This window comes from Diprion similis, chromosome 3 (assembly GCF_021155765.1).
Source record: "Diprion similis isolate iyDipSimi1 chromosome 3, iyDipSimi1.1, whole genome shotgun sequence".
Lineage (NCBI taxonomy): Eukaryota > Metazoa > Arthropoda > Insecta > Hymenoptera > Diprionidae > Diprion > Diprion similis.
The window spans coordinates 10,768,684-10,790,794 of record NC_060107.1 but is presented as its reverse complement, the minus strand read 5'-3'; the positions used below and the strand labels follow the sequence as shown (position 1 = coordinate 10,790,794).

Sequence of the window (22,111 nt, the reverse complement as noted above, 5' to 3'; positions counted from 1 at the left end):
ACCCCGAAATATATATCTATACTTGAAATATCGCGTCTTTGAAAATTTTTTAATGAATCTGTAAATTTGCAGCCTTTTCTTTCAAGAGGATTGATGAAAATTTAAAAGGGTAAAATTTACGGTTGCCACCGAATAGTCTTCATCAAAATTGCCTTGTGTCTTTCAGTGGTTTCGTCTTTGCACGTATCGATATTCTCGATGAACATCGTGTGCGACTGCAACATGGCAGCTCTGCCTCTGGGAACCTCGGCGATGTTCGTCAGCGTCTGAAAAAGTGAAGGAGATTATAAGTAAGTTTTGGTAACTATACATTATTGTAAATATAATTTTAATTTCGAAAATACAGGGATAATTATAATACTGAAAGTGTTTCTATAAGAATATTGCAAAAATTGTAATTGAAAACGACTCTACGATTACCAATTGCTTTTGTAAGTTTTTTATAAATCTTGAACGCGTAACTAAATTATAAAAGTTTGATCAAAAACCAATAATATTCGTTTGTAATATTTTTTTTCCTAGATGTAATACAAATTCTGAGAAGTTTAGGTATGCATGAAAATCGCGAGAAGAAATACGATGTACAAAACCCGACTGTTCCGCGAGTCACGATCATCGCTGATCTTTATCCCGGCGAAGGGAAATACCGACTGTGATGGACATGAGTCTATGCACCGTGTATGTACATATATATAGTATATACATGGGAAAGAGACAATCACGCAGCATCATTTACCATGCTTAGATCATCTGTCCTTAATCTCAATTTTTAATCTCTATTTAAATGTATGTATTTTATAAGGATGCGGACATTCAATAGTGCGATTATAAATTTAGACGCTTGCTCAACGACGACCCGGACACAGCAGATGCTATCGTAATTAATATGATCATATACTCTCTTCCGAAGCTGCACTTCACTGTTCGAATCAATCATTCCTTTATTCTTAACAAACTGCATCATCGCTGCTGAAGGATAGTAACAAAAACGCGAAAGGTTTCATCTTAAATTGAGTCTTTGTGGATGAAAAAAATATCCAATTGTGTGTACGGAGTCAATTCGTCGTAGGTACCTTTAAGGCCATGAGCTGAAGTTCTCTGCAGTGAAAATCGGCAGCCAGTTCCAGAAGTCGATTCGTTATCTGCAGATCTAAGGCCCGCAATTTTCCCGGTGTCGTGATTGTCACGAATGCAAGAACGCCGGCTGCTTTCGTGTGCACAGCTCGCCGCTGAAAATATGTATCAACAAACCAAGTATGAGATAATCGATTAACAATTGACTTGTTTCTAAAAACACCAGCCTTCAAACTTTCTATGACGAAAAAATATATCTGACTATTTTCCTGATTCTGTTTTGACTAATTTCATGTTATTCGACACTTTTCGTTGTTTCATAGAGAGTTGATAAAAAATAATCTTTTAGACACCTCTGAGAGTTTCGTTTGAGAAGTTAAAATTTCTGACAGTTTAAATTGTCAGTTTTTAAAACCTTTCAGAATTTTCTCGGAAAAACACTGAAAAATATTTTTCAACCAGATCTTATATGCTATAAATATCTAAGTTCTTTCAGAAATTCATTTCAGTTTTCCATAACTTAATACCGTCAGAAATTGCGTCATAAAACGAATCATCAGAACTCAGATTTTTTTTATCATCTGTAGAAACATGCATTTTTCTGGAAACATGTAATCACACCTCATCTTCAAGGAAGGTTTTCAGGACGAAGATAAGATCCATGTCGATTGATTTTTGTTTGCCGGCGGCATGTGAGCACAAAATTGCTAAGCATGCTAGAGATCCGACTAAAATGTCCTCATCCTTCCGCTGGAGCAGTATGACGAGTTTGGCCATCGTTCCAATCTGGATCGCATGAACTTTCTGATCGCAGTCCAGAAGAGATTTCAAGGTTTCGAGATATACGACCTTGAATGAAAAAGCGGGGTAAAAATTTCGGTGAATCGCCAAATTTTCAAGGATTTTTAAACCGAGAAAACTAACCAAAATATCCTTCTCCTCTTCGATGATACGATCGACGATCAGATCGATAAATCCGAAGGCGCAGAGATCATCCGCAACTAAAACAACAATTTAAAAAAAAAAAAAAAAGACAAACCACCCGCAATTACAAATTTGTTTTCTTATTGTTCAATTTATGATTCATAGATTTTTTTTGAGGCATTTTTATTCTGTTGCTTCAGTAATGTGACAGTTTTTTTTCTTCCGCATTAAGCCTCACCTCGACGATTTCTTGCCAACATTTCGATGGCCTCGGCTGCCCGCAACCGCACGCAGTCAAGATCATCGCGTAAATTTTTCACCAAATTGCTAACTATCAATGGGTTACCAGTAATTGCTGATCCGCCGTTTGATTGACTGGCCAACGAAGTGTAAATCATTCCAATTCTTTCACGTAGGAAGGGATCTTCAGATACCAACAAATCTGCCAGCCTGATCAGTCAAACAAACCAGCATCAATTGATTCGGAAATTATTCTTCTTCATTCTTGTGAAGAATATTTATGACTTTTTTTTAACAGATGTCTGAAACTTGATTCTTTAAAATTCTTCAGTTGAAGAAATCGAAACACTAGTTAAATTTTGTGGAAGTATTAAAAGCGAAATGTCTACTAGACATTTTTTGGGAGTTAAATTCAGGGTAAATTTTACTGATAAGCACTTCACTCCATGATCCGTGATAGGAGAGATTTAAGAATGAGGAGTAGGCCAATCTAGAAAAATGAGACAAAGGTCAATCAGCAAAATGGACCGTGAAATGTGCAAATGCAGGCGGATTTACCCCATGAAATTGCTTATGTTACATTTGCACGATTTAACCCACATATTTTAACGTAATACACTTGCTGGTTGATTATCAGAAAATTTTAACAACGGTAGAAAAATATCTGTGACCATGAATCATATCCAATTAATTCACGCACTGTGACCAGATTATCCAATTCAATAGTTTGTGTTTCAAAATGCAATATAAAATCAATCGATTCGACCTGTCTGGTATACGAAGCCTTATTGCCTCAGCACCGCTTTCCGGATTGTGGATCAAATCGGCGATCGTGTTGACTGCCTGCCTAACAATCCGAGGATGTTCACTGTGTAATTCCGTTCTCTGAAATAATTGCATTCTTACAGTAAACTGTCAGATGGACTTGAAAAAATTATCTAATTCAACTTATTAGTAAAGTTTCGCCACAACGGGGAAGAAGAAACGTGATTTACTATATACCGTGTGTCCACGAAGACAGTGCGCAGCTTATTCGCGTGCGTCAAGTCGTTCGAATTTTATTGGCCGACTTATGCAAAATTCAAATTTACGAGCCGAATACCCTTTAATTGATTTCAAGAAATTTCTAAGCCTCCTGACTTACCGACAAATTTAGTAAATCGTATTGTACACTTATTTCTTCGTTTCCGAAGAAACTTAACACTTTAACACTTCAATTCTCCCAAATCTGCTCAATGATAATACGATAATAAATACTACCACTTCCCTAAGATAGAAATGATTCCATTACTCGTGAGAGAAGAAAAATGAAAATTGCTATTTGTCAAATTTCTCGGTAAAACAGGAAGGATGTCTCCTTAATTGAGGCCTTAGCCAATATCTTAAGAGTCACCAGCTTAGGTAGAGCTCGCCGACCGAAAGCACACTTGGCCCGTGTCACGTCCACGTGAGGAGCGTAACATTCAGGATGCAAAGAATTAAGCCTGTGTATCGGAGGATCCAATTCTCTGCAATCTGTGTCCTTCAGCATGGCTAGAAAAATATTTTATCTTTAAACTCAGAAGACGCCATCTGATGACGGTAAATATGCAGTAAATATTAAAAGTGTTTGTATGCCATTTTTAGGATTGGATTCTTTACTCTACATTGACTGAGTCACAAAATGAAAGTGTAACAGTCTGCATGAGGATTTCATTGACTTGATATTTCTTGAATTTTCTTAAAACAATCAGCTGATTGCCCGTCTCAACGCTATATAGCCCTACCCATGCCTGCGTTATAAAATAAATTACATTACGAAACAATAATTAAATTCAATTTTATACAATTACAATACGTGTAATTGCGATCGTTAATTCCCGCAGCAATTAGGGCAAAACTGCAAGTATGTTAATTATGTAATTTGAAAGACGGTGGGTCAAATATTGGTTTCATTTTTTACGGTATAGAAGAGGTTAATAAGTCTGACCTCGGTCTATTATTCGGTTCAGAGCTCTTCGAGGAATTTGATTTTCACATCTTTGATAGTAACTATGGAGCATCGGACACGGATACATGTTGAAAATAAGTTATTAAAAATCTAATCAACCGATATAAATATTTAATGCAGATGTTGGCGAGTCAAACAACGATAATAAACAAACAGAATGGTCAGAAACAATCAACGGTGATCATTCAATTCTGATATGCTTAGTCCTGACAGGCCAACATGCAGGTATGTTGTACGTAATCAATTTTTTCAATTTTCAAAAAAGCAAGGCTAACCCTTTGGATTTTTAATAAAAAAATTCGAAGATTTGGAATCAACATCTGATCGATTCCAAATCCATTCAATAGACACTCAGTTAACGGACAATGTTTTGCGATGTCTTTTCTCTCAATTGGATTGCAATAGTATTTTCTTTTCCAGATTGTAAACAGAAAAAAACCAATTCTAATTGGTAAATTTCTACCTATATATTAATCATTTTCAAAAGTTGAATAACCTTTTGTATTCAGCGCTTGATATGTTTCTTGCAAGCTTTTTGATTCGTGATCATGCGAAGGCTTTTGGCATTGCTGAATTAATGCCATGCATATTGCCTATACGCAGGCAGATTTAGCCGCAACACGAAATATTCTGGTGGATGTGTAAATTGACTTTTATTTTAAATAATTATCATTCATACATTTTTTTTGTTTATTCGGAAATAGCCATGGGCTATAAATTTGGATCTATGACAACTTTGAGAATGTGAAAACATAACTACAATCTTTTTGGCAAACCCGCCTGTATGTAGGCAACTTCTGCTACGTTTTATGATCTGGTTTTGTCAAGTGTGCGAATTTCCAATCCATGCAAATGAAATCTCTCGACGGTGTAGATTAACGAATTGCCAAGAATTCAGTACAATGTCCTCTACTCGGTTTTTGCCACGTGAATATCGAGTACAGACCTATAAGTGGAAAATAATTTTTTTTACAGTGATTGAATATCGTTACAACGAGAAATCATTCGATTTGATTTTTTTAAATACTTCTTCAAACTCTCGTATTTAAGTTCACAACGTGTAATATCAGAAAAACAAAAGACTTGCGTAAATAGGGTGACTCCTCAAGTTCTCAAGTACTCGAAAAGTTTCAAACTTTATTAGAAATCATTCGAATCTCCTTTTCAAATACTATCGATCTGTGATGCAATCTGTAACTCGACAGATCAACTGATGCGAATGCAAAATGGCCGTTCCCGGCACACGTTACTTGTGCTACTTGTCAAACGTCTGGCTGCGGACGTCAAGAAAACACCCACCGATTGATATAGTGAATCCAGAACTAAAATTTTTACAGATTATCGTAATTAATAGTTCCGTGTGAAATTCACAAACGATGGCGGAGGGTGAAGAAATGCTGGAGGGCTTTCTGTGTTCTATTTGCAAGACAGATTTAAAGACTCCGCATCAACTAACCAAACATTTTGAAGAATATCACAATGATAATCCGGAAATTCTGAAAACTCTCAAAGGTATTTCACTCCATCGATCGATCCTTGTTCCTTTGGGTTTCAAATGACTCTAATTCTCAATGAATATTACAGAATTATATGGTAAAGCGAAGAAAAAAATTTTGAAGAATGAGGGATCGTCAGATGAATTTGTGATGCTCGACACACCTTTGATGTACCGTGAATCCAGCCTAGACTTTTATTATAGCGATTGGGAACCTCAGGAATTGGGTATATATCTATATTACTGAGATCTTAACAGAAAATTCAGACAATTTCAGACCTGTGAAATGACGATTCATTCGGAAAATCGTACTGAAATTCTGTGATTCAATGCGAAACGTCTTTCGGCATTATGTAGCTCTGATTTTTACTAAATTAGAATGCAATTTCTTGCTTTTACTACATTGACCAAAGCTACACATGCATTCTTAAATAATTTTTTTAAGTAATTATTAGTAGTAGTATTTGACACAAATAAATAGTGTCAGTCTCCCATCTGAAATGTGTTAAAACAGAAACATAATTATCTGTATTATTGCAGGTGAAACTAGATCTTACACAAGGTACTTTACCGAAGTACGAAATGTACGACTGGAAAGATATTCCGCTGAAACTAACAAACTTATAATACGATTGGACAAGTTATTGAATGAATTGCCATCAGATCCAATCAGCAGAAGAGGTGGTACATAAAATTCAGCTATGAAAACTTGTTCATTCATATGTTATCGATGCTATAAATTTCGAGTTGTTACAGACTTGAAATAAGGATGTTTAACAGAATTTCATAAAAGATCTAAAGTGCTTAATCATTTTTGGAATGATAAAAATGATAAAGAATATATAATATTATATTCATTTGCAGTCCATGAGCAATCCATTGTTCCGTGGATAGATGACAAGTCTGTTAAACTTTGTCCAACTTGCGCTAGGAGTTTTCATGTCGCTAGAAGAAAACATCATTGCAGACTATGTGGAGCTGTTATGTGCCATGATTGCACAATGTTTTTGGCATTAGGAGATGCAAGTAAGGAAAGATTGTTGGAAGCCCAGCTGAAGAAAATTCTCAAAAATTATTCTTTTTTTTTAGAAATATTTTACAAATTCATCGATTCTTTATTAGTTTCCTAAATTTTCTAACACAAAAATTCAGATGTTTCTACAAACTTCCTAGAAACCAAAATAGTTTTACTACAGTATGTATCAAACCTGATAATTAACAGATAAATTATATTTAGGAAATATGGTGAATCCAACTCTTGTACAAGATGATTCAGCGATATCTCCGACATCAACCGAATCCAGAATATCCGGCCGATTTGTACGTGCCGGTATAGGATTATCAAAGTTGGCTAGATCCCCATCTAGCGGAAGTTTAAACAGTATTATTTCATTAGTTAATGATCCTTCTCGCAGCGAACAGCACTTCAGACTATGCGTTCATTGCGAAGAACTTCTTAGGTTCAGGGAGCAATTGAAAGAGAGAAAATTATCGAAACCAATCATTTGCCAGTTTTATGAAAAGATGCGTTCATACATAGACGAGGCTAATGAGCATTCAGTGATGTACAACAAGATGTGCGAGTCTTTAAGGTAATTAATTTCAGTATTTGCCACTGAAATTTGTAAGTAGGTAATTAAATTTCAGTGACACATGCATATAATATACTATAGACGCATGAATAACATGTGTAATTCATCGTTAGCACAGCATGAATTAGAAATTATGCATCTAATTTGTAATTTCTTTTTTATTTACCTCCAATTACTTACATATTATATTTGTAATATTTAGATCGTCATTGCTTAATTACAATTTTGCCTATCACTGACTCATTTTTTCTTCAATTTTGAGATGCACACATAAACGTAGGAGTAACATAGATGCGTTGATGTTTAAATTCTAGAAAAGGGGAAACTACGTATAATCTTCAGGATGCTCAAACATTACGTGTTAAAATAGCAAAGCTAGCAGAGAACATAGACTTAATCAGTAAGAGAATCTCTATTTTGGGAATAAAGGACGTAGATAATCCTCCCAAAGGTCAGACCTTGAAGCTGCAGCAGATGGTCAGATCAGCAGCAACGACGTTTTTGAAAGAACACTTACTGAACTCTGAACCCTTGCCTACGGAGGAGGAATATACGACGTTCAAAGAAAGACGTAGAAAAGCTATTGAGGAAAGAATCGAGCATGAGAGACAAATGGAAATGGAGGAATTGCAACGAGAAAGACGGAGGGAACAACAAAAGCGAGAAGTTCTCACTAGCGACTTTGTCATAGTGTCAAGAAATGATCAGGTCCGAAATCTTTTAAATAGTAACAAAAAGTAATTGAATCGTTTCTCTCATTAACTGTTTGTCAATCCAATAGCAAAACTTGGGTGAAACTCTACATTTAAACGTCATTTTGATTAAAAAGTTTCGAATCTCAATGACACATACACTCAATATCAATTAGTAATTAGAAATCATTTTACAGTTGACACTGGATAAATCTCAAGGCTGGGGTCCATCAAGTGCAACACCAATGCTCGCATCGTCTATGGATCCGATAATAGAACAAATGAACAACCTTCGAGCGTATATTAAGCAAGCGCGGGACGCTCACAAGTATGACGAAGTCGCTACTCTAGAAACCAATTTGAGAGAACTGCAAAGCGCTTACTTTGCAATGAATCAGGGCAACAGTAGCGACAGCTAAAGCATTTTATTCACGTGATATTTTCTCCTAGGTATTAACTCAAGCTAATCACATCAACATACTATTGATCTATCTTTGAAACCAAAGAACAACAATACTCTCGATTTGAATAACTTATGAAATTAAAGTATATATATATATATATATATATATATATACATATATCAGTAAGTGATACATACCTTATTTTTGCTTCAAAGCACTTGGTACTGAAAAGCCAATGCCGGATTGCACGTATAATCACGACAGAGTTCAAATGTAGAAATGTATGGTTATTAGCAATCATCATTTATGGTCAAGCAGCTAACATTTCTCGCGCATATTTTCTAAGTCAGTTGTGTAGGTGTATCGATGCACACTTCACAATATTGAACTTGAGTCAATGTCAACGCACTTCTGTATTTCAAAGTGTTGACTTTACACCTATGAAACAAGATATAAATATTGGAAAAAAGATATATGTATGTGTTGAACATTATAAGAAAATATACATTTTTACTATGCATTCTATGTACAATTGAACTATTTATACATTTAAAAAAAATGAATTGCAGTATAACGCATTTTTTTAGTGTACATATTCAGATGACAAAACTAAATTACTTCACCACCATCAAATTGAAATATTGTCAATTTTGACGACAAAATAATGAGACAAACATTGGCTTTTTTATACACGGGCAAGGCATTAGTTGGAAAAATCTTACTTATTAATCAATGATTCAATCCACCTGGATAAGCTTTAAAAACTGGAATTTCTCATCGCAATATACATTCTCACGTTTGAATCCTTCGATATATTTTTTGTTATGTTCGTGCTAATCACAATCTCTTTTGCGACGCTTCTTCACTACAGGAATTAGAAAAGTTGCGCTCTTAAAATATTCTCGAAATTATTATATCCAGTCGTGAAATCCACACCACATCAAACTTTCTGAAAAGTGCTTCGCTCTTCTGATGGTAAGTGAATAATACTATTCATTCAAGCTATCAGCCTAACAGTCTGGAAAAATTTGCATTTTTTAGTTTTGGCAAAAAAGGAAGCAGGCCATTTTTAAAAATAAATGTGATATGGATTTAGATTTTAGGTCGAGGCTGATAGACTGTGATATTTCTCAATTGCGACCAATAATGACGAAAATCCGGAGATTTATTGGACTGATAATAACTTTTGTTATTATCATCTGTGAATAGGGAATACAAACTTTCACAAAGAAAAACGGAAAAAAATTGATTATACTAATTTATTTCATTCTTTACAGTAATTAACATATTTGTAATTGATACAAATCCCAATTAAAAAGTATATATATAAAAAAAAAAAAGGAAAACAACTTACTTGTAACAACTTATGTAAGTATGATAAAGTATAAATTCAATTTTAAGCGTACATTAATAATACTCAATGAGAATGTCCAAGTTAGGAATGACTTGGAAACAAGAAACATATTTGTAAAACAAGCTACTAGTGAAACATGTCCGTAAAAAATTCTAATACAAGCTCTCTTGATGAAAAGATAATTTCTTATAAGAGTCTAAATAGTGAATATAATTTTGTGTCTTCTCTTTAGATTTATTCTCAAATATCAATTATTGAATAAGGCAAAAATTCCCTGCGTAGTACTCTCCTTGTTACCGAACCACATACTACATACTTGCACGACTAATCGTCATCCATTCTCTCATTTCTTCTCTTACGTGGAGGACTAACGGACGAATTACCTTTCAGCAGATTTTTTCTTTCTTCGGCCAGTTCTTTTCGTTTACGCGAACGCCTTTCCACGTCTGCAGCGTCTTCTTCACCCGAGGATTCTCCATTTTGAGAATAATCATCAAATACGGTATTGTTCTCAATAAGAAATCTTCTAATCTCGGTCAGCCCTCTGTAAATTAAATCTCAATGCATTAACACAATTCATCTTCAGATGTGTTAACAAAAGTTGAGGATGAATGCGCCATATTTTCTGTATCTAAAGTTTGAAAAGGAAGAAAGCAAGTTTAAAAATTCTCCAGTAGTATTATTTACGCCAGTCAAGGTGAATATATAATTCAAAATTTCTAGAAGCGGAGCGCCGGAGCGCCATACTCAAGCCTGAGATCAGCCGGTTGCGAGTGAGCGCGCTGCGCATGCGCGGCGGCGAGTGAGCACGCGGCGCGAGGCTGTTGGGGTGGGGGAGAAGCGAACCGAAGAAGCGAACGGCGAGTAGTCTGCAACCAAGCGCCGAGCGAGGAGCTAGGCGAACGGGTTTCTCGTCACGGGAGAAACGGCTCGCTATCTTCCGCATACTCGTAAGTCATAAAAACCTTGTCTTAAATTGCTAATATCTTTGCTTGCGATATTCGAATTTGTTCAGGTTGATTTTTATCACAGAGTAAGAATGTTGTTTCATTTGTGTTTACCATCATTGGTGTAAATAACAGTGCTAGAGATGTCTTCAACAATCTTTTTCTTATCCTAACTTTTGAACGTATGGGCTGTACAACATAACTCAGATTTTATAAAAAATTTAAAGAATTTGTTGAAGTTTACTTACTTATCATTTCGGTAAAGTTCGTAGACTTTTCCGATTTTGTCGACTTTACCTAATTGGGTTATAAAGTCTTCGTCGTGACTAATAACGATCAACTGGAAATTCTTTTGCTGTTTAGAACGAAGGTTCACAATACTGTAACATGCAAAAATATTTATGGATGAAAATACCGTCCTTACGATGGGAAAAATTTGATTTGAATTAAATCCAGTAAATCATGAAGCAATGATTTAACTACACTTACGAAACGAGCGCCTGAGCTAGACTTTTTATGTTATGCACATCAAGGTTTGTCGTCGGTTCATCTAATGCAAATACACCACAATTTTTGGCAAATGTTTCAGCTAAGGCCATTCTTATAATGATTGACGCGAGTACCTGTAAAATAATACAAAAAAATATTTCATTTTCATCATCTACAAAAATACTTTCACGTGTTACTATTAGCTGTGGTTTATACTAAGCCTTTAGTGCCTGTAGTCCAGTCAAAATAGAAAAAAGAAATTCTACTTATCGACGGCATCTTAGTAATTTTGGTTAAATAATTTCTTTTTTGTTAGGGGTCGAAAACCCCTATACAAAAAAAATGCAGGCATATCCTAAATATTTTTAATTCAGACGTATTTCGACTGGACTATTGTTTCTGTTTCAATAATCACAAACTACGGGTTTGTCACCTTTTGTCCTGCACTGCAGCGGCCCTTCATGTCCATAGTGACCTTTTGTTTCTCTTGAACAACTTTGTAATTGTAAACCCTTCTTTTGTCACCCATTCCTGCGGTTGACTCTGTATGAATCTGAATAGCAGTCGTGTCTTTACCCTTATAGATTTGCGTCCACAATCTTAGTATAATCCGGTTCACCGAAGCCATCCGTTCTTCGTGAAACTCAATTATTGCCTTGTCCAAGGCTGTGGTATATGCCACGAGGTCATTTATTGCTCCCTCTTGCACCTAGTAAAAAAAAGATTTTTTCGCTCAATCACGCAATTTTTAAATTTCAAGTTTTTGAAGTGAAAATGGATGAGCCGTTAATTCTTATAAGCAAGTGATCATGATAAGTGAGGTTTCCAGCCTAAGTTGCATGACTGCCGTGTTTCCTTATTCTGTAAACATTGCTTCTTATTTAATCTACCGAAACTCTAGCTAAAAGATACATATTGCAAAGTAATACTCAGGTATTTTTTAATTTATACTCACAACAACTTCAGCGTACTTGTTTATGTATTTTTTAAGAGCCAATCTATACGTTTCTTTGTTCAATTCTCCTTTCAACTGTTCGATATTACGCTCCATTTCGTCTTGTCCTCCTTGCTCGACGTTTTTCTGAAATTTATGAATACCAAAGAAATTAATCCCAGGCCTAAATTCATCGAGACAACGAAAAATTTCTTCAACACACTTACTTTTCGAATTAGAAGTTCTTCCTCCTCTCTTAGTTTTTTCTTATGTTCTAACAACTGGCGATAATTCATACCACCTAACTTCTCACGCAACTCTGTTATTTCACGCTGAAGCACTGTAGCTGCTGCGGCCTTTTCCTTCAATACCATGTTGTCATTCATGTCGCGTTTGCGGGTCTCTTGTTTTGAGATCTCGTTAATTATTTCGTTAATTTTTGTAGTAACTTCAATTTTGTTCTTTTGCAATTCTTCATCCATTTGTTGATACTTTTTCATGTCCGATTCAGATTTCCTCAACGAATCTGTCACTCCACTGCGGATGCTATTATCTATTTGTGATTGGATAGTGTCCAAACCATGCAGGCTTTTTGATTTTTGAGTTACAACACTCCGCTCGTTGTCCAACGATTCTTGGTGGTCTCGCTATAAAAGAAAAGTTATCGTCGATAATCTGACACAGAAAACAAGAATAATTCGAACTTGATACACCACAATATTTACAATCATAAAGGTTTTAATCATCATCTAAGTGCAGTTTCAACAGCGATTAATAAGTTTAAAAATACCTTTATTTTTTTGAGTGAATTATTTTTGGCTTCAAGATTCTGATTAACGGGTCCCAATTGCACCTGCAATTGTTGTACGTTTTCTTGCAAAGATACTTCTTCAGCGCACAAGTCTTTCAATTTTTCCTGCAGCTGCTTCAATTTCTGTACTTCAGACGTCATTCTCAATTGCTCTTCAACCAATTTATTTCTAGTTTCTCTTGCCTGTTGTAATTTATCGTTGTGAGTGCTGAGCGATGACTGCAGCTTTTCGATCCTTTTGCGTATAGTGCTAAGAGATTTTCTCAACGACTCTTGCTCAGCTTGTGCTTCTTGCATTGATCTCTCGCCGACTTTGTCAGAGAGACGAGCTTTGACTCGAGCAATAGATTGATTCAATTTCACGACTTCTGTAGAAAACTGATCCCACTGTGCCACATCGCAGAAAATGTCTTTGCATTGCGCTAGTTTACTCTCAGGTTCAGCAATCTGTGATTGCAGTTTCTCAATTCGCGCATGAGAGTCTGATAATTTCTGTTTCACTCGATTCAAGTCATTTCTCAACTTCTTTAACGTGGTTTCTTCCATTTGTTTAACTTTGTCCACAAGCGGCTTCAATTGCAGCAAAGAATCGTACCGTTCTTGCTGAACTTTCAACTTTTCTTCACAAGTTTTCAACTGGTTAGGATATTTGTTCACTTCCTCATTCAACTCAGATTTGAATTCTTCAATTTCTTGTTGACTATCAAAGTTACGATGACAGAGCGGACAGCAGGAATCTGTTTTCTTTATATAATCTTTGTACGCTATACTTTTGTAGGCATACATTCCTTTGGAATCCTGCAAATCTTGCACGGTTTTCTTTGCATGCAGCAAAACTTCTTCATACTCTATACCATGGCACATGGAGGCTATTTTATCTTGAATTTCTGAAATAATATGTATACCTCTTGTTTACTCTGCTTAGTATTATGCGTTTTAAATTTTTAATCAGATTTAAATAAGCGTTCTCAAGACGTTCGAAATCCACGATTCGAAGTAGGACTTTTTCGTGCAATACAAAGTACGATGTAATACATGTTTACCCTCAAGCTCGCTATTTTTTTCCTTCAATTCATGCTCGTGGTGCTTTTTTGTAGTTTCAAGAGTAGTAAGCTCACGTTGCTCTTTTTGCACTTGGTGGTTTAATTGTTTGATTTTCTCATTCTGTAATTGAATAATGAAACAGATCAACTTGATGAAAATTTAAAAGCACCAATAAAAATGATTTTCAATTAATAATTTTTTACTCACAAAGTTATCGTGAATTCGATTAACAGCATGTTTCAATTCTGATTCCGGTAATACTTCGGTTTTCAAAAGCATCTTCAAGTTTTCCTGATGCTTGTTCTTCCTAAAAAAGAATTTTTCATTTGGGGATCACTGGTAAAAAAAATTCTCGGAAATTCTAAACTTATAGGAATTAATTAAAACTGATATTTCTAAAATGCTGTTGAACAATTTTTAACATATTTGTAGAAGAATGTTTTCAAACAAACCAGACTTATGCAAACTTTTCAGAAATTTCAAAACGTATCAAGGTTTTTCCATAAATCTGCCGTAATTAATTGCCTGCAGAGAAATTTAGATATTTCATTTCTACGAAATTCCGCAAAATTACTAAAACTCGTCAGAAATTTTTCAAAAAATGATAAATTAGTGGAAATTCATGTTTCGAGTAAATTCGCAAATTTATAGAGAAGTTTCTGAAAATACTATTTACCAGTAATTAGGTATCAATAACAGGCTAGATTCAGTCCTCTTTGATGAAATTAGTGAAAGGTTTTATGCTATACTGAATGTGATTACAGTGAAGTTTGCCTGGCTATTTTCATTGTAGAAAATGAGTTTTTTCAATATGATGTAAAAATTACGCACAACTTCTGAATGTCCTTTTCTTTTCCTGCCAAAGATGATTTAAGCAGATCTAGTTCAGCATGTAGTGAACTTTGTTGCTGGAGTAAATTTACTTCCTCGTTCAATTTATCCAAACTCAATTCCATCTTATCCCGTTCTTTGATTTCATCTTCTATGTTTTTTTTCGTCGCATTAACATCAAAACTTCCAGCAATGGTATCAAGTTTTGTATTTGCTTCTTGCAACTTAGAGTCAACTAACTCCAACTGGCTGGCTAACATGTTCACCTAGCGAAATAATTTTTTCGTTAAATAAAGCGGTTTACATCGATGTTGACAAATTTGATTTTTTTTTATTTATTAACCAAGATCATTAGCTTTATTTTACTGTGAAAAAAACTGGTAGCTGAAATGTTGCTAGAATATATTAGTGACAGTAGTCAGATACAATAAATGAACGAGAAAAAGACGACATACTTCCTCTATTTGCGCACGAATTTTCCTTGCGTCCGTTCGCTTTTCGGCTATCTGCCTTTTCAACATGACCATTCCTGATTCGAGTTTAGATTTCTGATCTCTGAGGGCATCCAATTCCTCTTGCAATTTTTTCTCAATGGCCTGATGCTTGAGCCCCGTGTCCTTGATATCCCGTTCCATCTCACTCAATTTATCTTTTAATTGGTCCAAACCAACAGCAGCTTCTACAAAAGAGAAAAACGTTATCTGATTCAATCTCAGCAACAATATGTCATATTCTGCAATAAAAACTCTTATAAAAGTGTCCGTCGTGAGTTATAAATTCGAAATTATAGTTGAAACGTGTAAATAAAATGAAATTAGGCTTCACAGTATTCAATCTGAGTAATTTTATATACTGATAAGGGATCCACTGTGTAGCCTCTGAAATTGAAAACTTTTGATCACACTCTACCTGATTCAGTTATTTCTTCTCCAACTTTATTGAGACCCCATTCCATCAGCATTTTATTAAGATTACGGTTACGGAGCAAAACATTTTTTTCCAGCGCTTGAGCCTGCTGTTTCAGCTTTCCAATCGATAGTTGTTTCTCGCTGATAGTGACTTTCAACTTGCTTTCCTCTCTGTTGATATCTCTCGATTTATTCTTGAGCTGAAATAGCGGGGAAAACAAATTTCAGTAATATGTAAAGTGATGGGTGATGTGAAAAGATAATTCTTTGTGTTTTCACAAAATTGGAGCATTACGCGAAATCACATGACACTGTTTCATTCACATTGCTATGTCAAACTTACCATTTCCATCTCACTTTCCATTTCAATACGTGTATTATTAAATGCAGCAATTTCTTTTTGCAGTTCTTCCACTGTCCCGTCATGAAGAACTTGTATGCTATCTTTCAATTCCAATATTTGCTGTTTTATTAGGCCATATTCAGTTTTTTTTGTTTCTGTAAATTCAATAATTCGTCAGATTGATTTATGTCTCAATGTTTACATATTATCCAATTTTCACAGGGATTTGAAGCTGTCGATATTTTTTCAAAAATACCATTTTCTACAATGATAAGTTTAGCTCACCTTTTTCCGTGTGTAACTTGATGTAACGTGTTTCAGAATTGCAGAGTTCCTCCATTTTCTCATTAAGAGGCTTCATTTTTTCAACTACTTCAGAAACTTTTTCAATAGACTTTGCTAGTCGAGTTTCATACTTTTCCAAGCTCTTTTTCTTTTGGTTAGATTCTTCGAGCAAAATTTCCAGCGACTCTCTCTGAGCTTTGGTGACACGAAGATCGTTCTTCATCTTATTATTATACTTTCTAATTCTCTCAACTGCTTTGTTGTATTTGTCAGAGTCAAAAATCTGATCGAATCTTTCCTTCAGTTTTTTCCCATCTTCTAATGGCCATGTCGAATCTTCTTGATGACAAAAAATCACGTAATTTAAAATCGGCTTCGACACTCCCAAAGCCAAACCCATTTCAAGATCCACATCGGCGCAGCGATGGCTTATTGCTACTTTCTGATTTAGAAAAAAAATAAGAAATGCATGTATGTATGTACATGTATCAGGGTGTTCCAAAAAAAATTTATTTCATGTTTTCGATCTTACTCCCTCGAATGTTAGTGTGCAAAAAAAAAAAGATCCTCCCAAAAGATGAGCTCTCTTGCTCAAGCTAATACAGCGCTATTTTAATTTTTGTTTCCCATTTATTTAACATTGGAAAATTTCCCTTTTTATTAAAAGTTAAAATACTTGTAAACTATTAAATTTTTCTTTAAATTCATACATAGATCCTTGAAGCTGAGTTTTCAAGCTTTCTAAACTTTTATACACATTAGCATGTTTCATTTAAAAGTGCAAAATCTGTAACTTGAACGGTTCACCAGTTACAATTCTTTGAAATCAATATTACGTAAAATTCATCTGTAATTATCTTTAGCAGCTGTATTATTGACTTAAAAAAAAAAAAAAACAACCACATGAGAATTTTGTAAGAAATGTAATTCCCTAGAATTGTCAGAATTTCAAAATGAATCGCATCTTCTATGCGTACTTTAAATAGGAAAACTCCGAATTCGAAAATGAAGGTTCCAAAAAAAAATCCCTAAAGTATATATATTTCCTTTGTCCACAATTCATAACATGGCAAATGATGCCACATAATTTTTACTAGCACTTCTCACCTCTCCCGTTTTTATGTCCTTCCTAGACAAAGTAGTGTCCAGGACGTTAGTGCCTTTCTTAAACTTTTTTTGGACAGATAATAGCCTTCGCGATACCGTTACTATGTTCCCTTTCGTATCGACTATCTCAGCTTTCACCACGCCTTTTACCTAATACAAAACAATTACTCAACTTATTATAATTATTAATATGTAACGAATCAACAGGTCGTAAAGTCAATGTTAAACTCAACAAATCTTGGAGAATTGAAAGTTCGAACTTTAAATTTTATTTAATTTTATCCTAAACCACAAGTATTTGTTGTGGAATTTGATTTGTGATTGACTACTGCCAAACTGGGAGTAAATATTGTGTGAAATGTTATACAAGGTGTTCCATAATTTTCACAATTTCGCAATTCACAAAGAGTAGAATATCAGGAAAAATATTAAGGTAGATGCAACATATACTTAACATTGTGGAAAGTGTAAAATTATGTGAGGAAATAATAAAGAATTCTAAAGACAGCTATGATTGTCCCAAGCATTTTGGTGATTATTTATTTATTGAAATTCTATCGAGGCAAGAAAATTTTTATAGATTGATGAATTGGATAATACAAATATTTGCTTATTCTGTTGTTCATACTTACGGAGCACTCGTCGGTCAGCAAAGCATCGTGTACGAATGAATTCTGATTTTTTGCACCACAGCCAGGAGGAAAGTCCCCTGTGCTCGCATATTTCAGGGCTTCGATAATGGTTGTTTTCCCGGTTCCATTTGGTCCGAAAATCGTGGTCAACGGGTGACTGAATGTTATTGTTTGTAATCCTCTCTCATCATCACCAGGGCCGAAGTTTCGGATTCCAGAAATCCCTAATCTTCTTACCCTCGACATTTTGTAATTCTGAAAATGTTTTCAATAACAATTTAACGATAAACAAATCACAAAGAGATTATTTCAACATTACAAACTCGACTTTTATATAAAATGTACGATTTTAAAAGTAAGCATAAAATTTGAACAAAAAAGTAAATCAAGAAATTCACATTTAAACTTCATGGAATGGAAATTGCGATCATGTACATAATCCGGATGGTTTTCATGCGCGGATCCAATGAATGACACAAACTATATTAAATGACACATAATTGAGTCATCGAAAAAAGTTTTCTATTTTGTATTTATTCAAATAATGTACCAATAATATAAAACTAACATCTTGCAGCTCGTGTCCCACTATCAGACGTAAAATCTACCAAACTGGATTTGAACAAGACAAAGCAGTGACGTTATGAAGGAAGTGATCAAAAGATCGTGAAACATACTTCATGATTGACTTTATCCCTGAAAATAAACGTAAATGAACTGTCAAACAAGGTATGAAAGGTGAATTTAGGATACAATCGAAGTTGCAAAAACGAAATGGCAATCGTATTTAATTAAGGAATCGAATTTTGAACATCGAAATACAAGAAATAATGATTTTATTTTTGAGGAAAAATAACGCAGAGCCTTGTGAGCAAGAATTCAATGTGCAAATAACTATAAGTAATAATTAATAACTTAGACGTGTGTTGACTGGTTTTCCAAACCTGTTAAAACACGCGGGAAAAAGGAGATCCACAGTTATTGCAATTTTACTATCTGCATGGTTAGAAAAGAATCAAGAAAACTTTCAGTATCCCGCGATCGATCCAAATCCTTGTCCAAAAGGTTGAAAATAGTTAGCAGTCAATCGTATAGTAACAAAAGAGTGAAAAATACGACGAGTATATTTTTCATTATGCGCCGGTTACCTTCCAGGTTCCAGAGTTATCACGCGTTTGTATTTAAATGATAATTTTAGGCTAAAAAACCGCTTGAAAGCAAGTTGGCACTTGGTCAATGCCAAGAATTGTTCCGAAGCACTGAACAACGATTTGTAGTAAGAGAGAATTCTATACTTTGACGGTGTTCAGCTCAAAGCGGTTCAGCTTATCAATTACTCGTAAACCCCTATTCTGACTTCCATTTCCATCCCACAGTATTACGCACAATATACGACAATATATATGCACTTCACGATGAGCGATATTCCCCGATTAATCGAATACCTCGATTATGTTTTTGAATAATCGATGATTTTTGGTCGATGTTTTTCAGGATCGATGAATCAATGCTCGATTTTTTTTTAGAAGGGTTCGTTCCGATATTGGCTCTCGGTGCTGTCAACAATCTTTTATCTCTTTTGCGCTCCCGAGTTCGTGGGTAGCTCTGTCTCTGTCCTAGGGAATTTTAAGCGCTGCTACCTAATTTCGGAACGCACCCGAAATCAGTCTACACAAGGCACTGATACGGTTTTTCACTTTTCACATTTCCTACTATCCAAGCATTAATTCTACTAAACTTTGCAAACCGATCAGAATGCTTGGATGTCGGGAAATGTGAAAAGTGAAAAACCGTAAGTGTGTTCCAAAATTAGCTAGTACCGGTAAAAACTCCCTAGAACAGAGACAGAGCCACCCAAGGACTCGGCAGCGCAAAAGAGATAAAAGATTGTTGAAGCACCGATTGGAACGCACCCACAGTATCTGACAATCACCCCTAGAGGTTTCAAACCTTGTGAACCAGCTGATCTATGAATTTTCGAGGAGGATGTATCTAGTTGTTGTTTTTTCTACCTACGTGAAATAGGGATGACATTAAACTACATGAAGTGAATACATTTTGCGAAACGTGATAAGGTTTTGGCAAAACTCGTCAAAGTCAAGGGATAAAAGGTATTCGTTGCAGGCCAAATATGAGCCGCAAAAACGGTTGAGTTGTTGATATTCTGAGTATGTCACAACAGTCAAAACTTCAAGTCCAGAACCACCAGAGAGAGAAATGTTGTTAAACTTCTGTCACCCCTGTCTGAGGCCAGAGATCAGCTGTAGTACAATAAGCACCGAAGGGTACGACGTGAAGAATCTCGTGAGCGAATCATCGCAGGGTTTTTTGGCGTACGCATGTATAAAACCGCCCATAAACATTGACCTAACCTTTATTTGCAACGTTGAAATAAGCCGAGTGATAGTCTGGCCCTCAGTCGGCTCCCAGAAATCGTCCGGGTTCCAGCTGATGGCTAAATCGACCACCGATATTGGAGCACCTTACTCCACATTGTCGAATGCATATTTAAGCGATGCTCAGGGTGGAGTCATTTTCTATAGGAGAGACATAAACGAGACTCTGACTTCTGTACCGAATGGCTTCTTACAGCGGTATATCAAGATCTCTGATCACCATGCTGTGAACAAGGCTACTAATCTTAGACTTTGCATTGTCAAGACGGAAAACTCTGTTCCTGCCATTGGAAGAATTGAAGTCTGGGGGAGAGTTGCACGATACTGTGGAAGAGACGTCATCGCTGGAGTAAATTCGCTCTGGACACAGGAACACAGTCCCTCTATTCCTATTATTGATGAAATCACAGAGGCTCCGTCGGAAAAAGATGATCATGACACTTTGTGAGTATTGTCGAAGTCTTCGTCGATCACAAAAAGGTTTTGATATTAAGTTAATTAATTATGGCTTATCATGAAGTAGAGAAATTTTTTCATTATGGTATTATTATTGCTTTCAGGGTGAAGAGTAACTGCGCCATAGAAATACCAGAAGATTTTCTTGATCCAATAACATATGAAGTAATGGTGCAACCAATTATGCTGCCGAGTGGTAAGATCATTGATCAATTGACTCTAGAACGGCATGAGCAAAATGAAGCCTTATGGGGCCGTTCACCGTCTGATCCGTTCACTGGTATTCTGTTTGGAAATACCTGTAGACCAATAATAGCAACAGCACTTAAAGCGAGAATTGACAAATTCCTAATAGAAAATAGTAACGAAGCAGAAATAAAAAAATTGCCACGAACGGTTGGTCGGAAGAGATCGCAAACTCAAGTATGTAATCAGTTAATAGGTGTTGAAAAAATTGTCTGTGCAAATAGCAAGTCCAGTGTTTTAAAAGTAAAATCTAGTCACACATTGAAGCGAAATATTCCACTGAACTTGACGAATAGCCAGCACAAACTTCCTGTTCCGGTTATGTGCACCAAACAATCCGTCAAAGTAGATGCGAGGGAACCTAAACGATCTAAATTAAATGAAACTCCGCAATGCTGTACAATCGGCAATGATATCGACATTGAGGGTGATTGTGTGAGGAATATTAGCAACGAAATGGACGATGATTTGGAATTGAATGTTAAGTCTGTCTTGTCAGGTCTGAAACGATTCAATGGACCAAAAACTAGCGAGGCATCTGGAGTATCGAAAGGTTGCTCGTGTTGCAAGACTAGTATTATGTACAAATTACCATGCAAGCACGTTATTTGTAGGAGAGTTCTTACAACTGTGAAAATGCCACAGTGCCAGCATTGCGGCTTGCCTTATGCAACGCGTGACCCGATAAGGATACACGAGTAGCTCTTTCCTAAAATTGATTGTTAAGTGTAAATAGTTTGACGATATTGTTGTTCAGGTTTGTAATAAATGATCTTCTTTATATTGAAATTCGTTTATTTTCCTCTGTTGACAGTTGATCTAACTCGTTTGCTTTAAAGTAAGCAATACATTCCTGTTCTCATTGATGATTTCATGTTTTGCGATGTCCAGGCACTTTTTCTTGAGGAAGTACATAA

At 35.5% G+C, this 22,111-nt stretch overlaps 4 protein-coding genes across 4 annotated transcripts; 2 read left to right on the top strand and 2 right to left on the bottom strand.

The window, feature by feature from the left end:
* Positions 1 to 105: 105 nt before the first annotated feature.
* Positions 106 to 4,351, bottom strand: LOC124404028 (radial spoke head 14 homolog). The gene is made up of 8 exons (XM_046877833.1): positions 4,208 to 4,351; positions 3,632 to 3,771; positions 3,005 to 3,123; positions 2,237 to 2,448; positions 1,999 to 2,075; positions 1,696 to 1,923; positions 1,074 to 1,229; positions 106 to 266 (listed from the first exon to the last, which is right to left on the bottom strand). The coding sequence occupies exons 1-8, from the start codon at positions 4,293 to 4,295 to the stop codon at positions 117 to 119; spliced, it is 1,170 nt and encodes a 389-aa protein (XP_046733789.1). The 5' UTR covers positions 4,296 to 4,351; the 3' UTR covers positions 106 to 116.
* Positions 4,352 to 5,435: 1,084 nt separating this feature from the next.
* On the top strand, positions 5,436 to 9,024 carry LOC124404026 (rabenosyn-5). Its single transcript, XM_046877831.1, has 7 exons — positions 5,436 to 5,740; positions 5,813 to 5,950; positions 6,264 to 6,404; positions 6,588 to 6,749; positions 6,961 to 7,315; positions 7,630 to 8,023; positions 8,205 to 9,024. The coding sequence occupies exons 1-7, from the start codon at positions 5,605 to 5,607 to the stop codon at positions 8,424 to 8,426; spliced, it is 1,548 nt and encodes a 515-aa protein (XP_046733787.1). The 5' UTR covers positions 5,436 to 5,604; the 3' UTR covers positions 8,427 to 9,024.
* A 635-nt stretch (positions 9,025 to 9,659) lies between these two features.
* Positions 9,660 to 19,342, bottom strand: LOC124404025 (DNA repair protein RAD50). The gene is made up of 17 exons (XM_046877830.1): positions 19,245 to 19,342; positions 18,097 to 18,351; positions 17,465 to 17,614; positions 16,358 to 16,799; positions 16,073 to 16,227; positions 15,731 to 15,929; positions 15,277 to 15,500; positions 14,822 to 15,087; positions 14,198 to 14,297; positions 13,990 to 14,110; positions 12,926 to 13,833; positions 12,363 to 12,782; positions 12,157 to 12,282; positions 11,635 to 11,910; positions 11,202 to 11,335; positions 10,961 to 11,092; positions 9,660 to 10,309 (listed from the first exon to the last, which is right to left on the bottom strand). The coding sequence occupies exons 2-17, from the start codon at positions 18,340 to 18,342 to the stop codon at positions 10,090 to 10,092; spliced, it is 4,119 nt and encodes a 1,372-aa protein (XP_046733786.1). The 5' UTR covers positions 18,343 to 18,351; positions 19,245 to 19,342; the 3' UTR covers positions 9,660 to 10,089.
* A 769-nt stretch (positions 19,343 to 20,111) lies between these two features.
* On the top strand, positions 20,112 to 21,975 carry LOC124405009 (RING finger protein 37). The gene is made up of 2 exons (XM_046879600.1): positions 20,112 to 20,936; positions 21,053 to 21,975. Exons 1-2 carry the CDS (start codon positions 20,314 to 20,316, stop codon positions 21,894 to 21,896), a joined length of 1,467 nt encoding a protein of 488 aa, XP_046735556.1. The 5' UTR covers positions 20,112 to 20,313; the 3' UTR covers positions 21,897 to 21,975.
* The last annotated feature ends 136 nt before the right edge of the window (positions 21,976 to 22,111 follow it).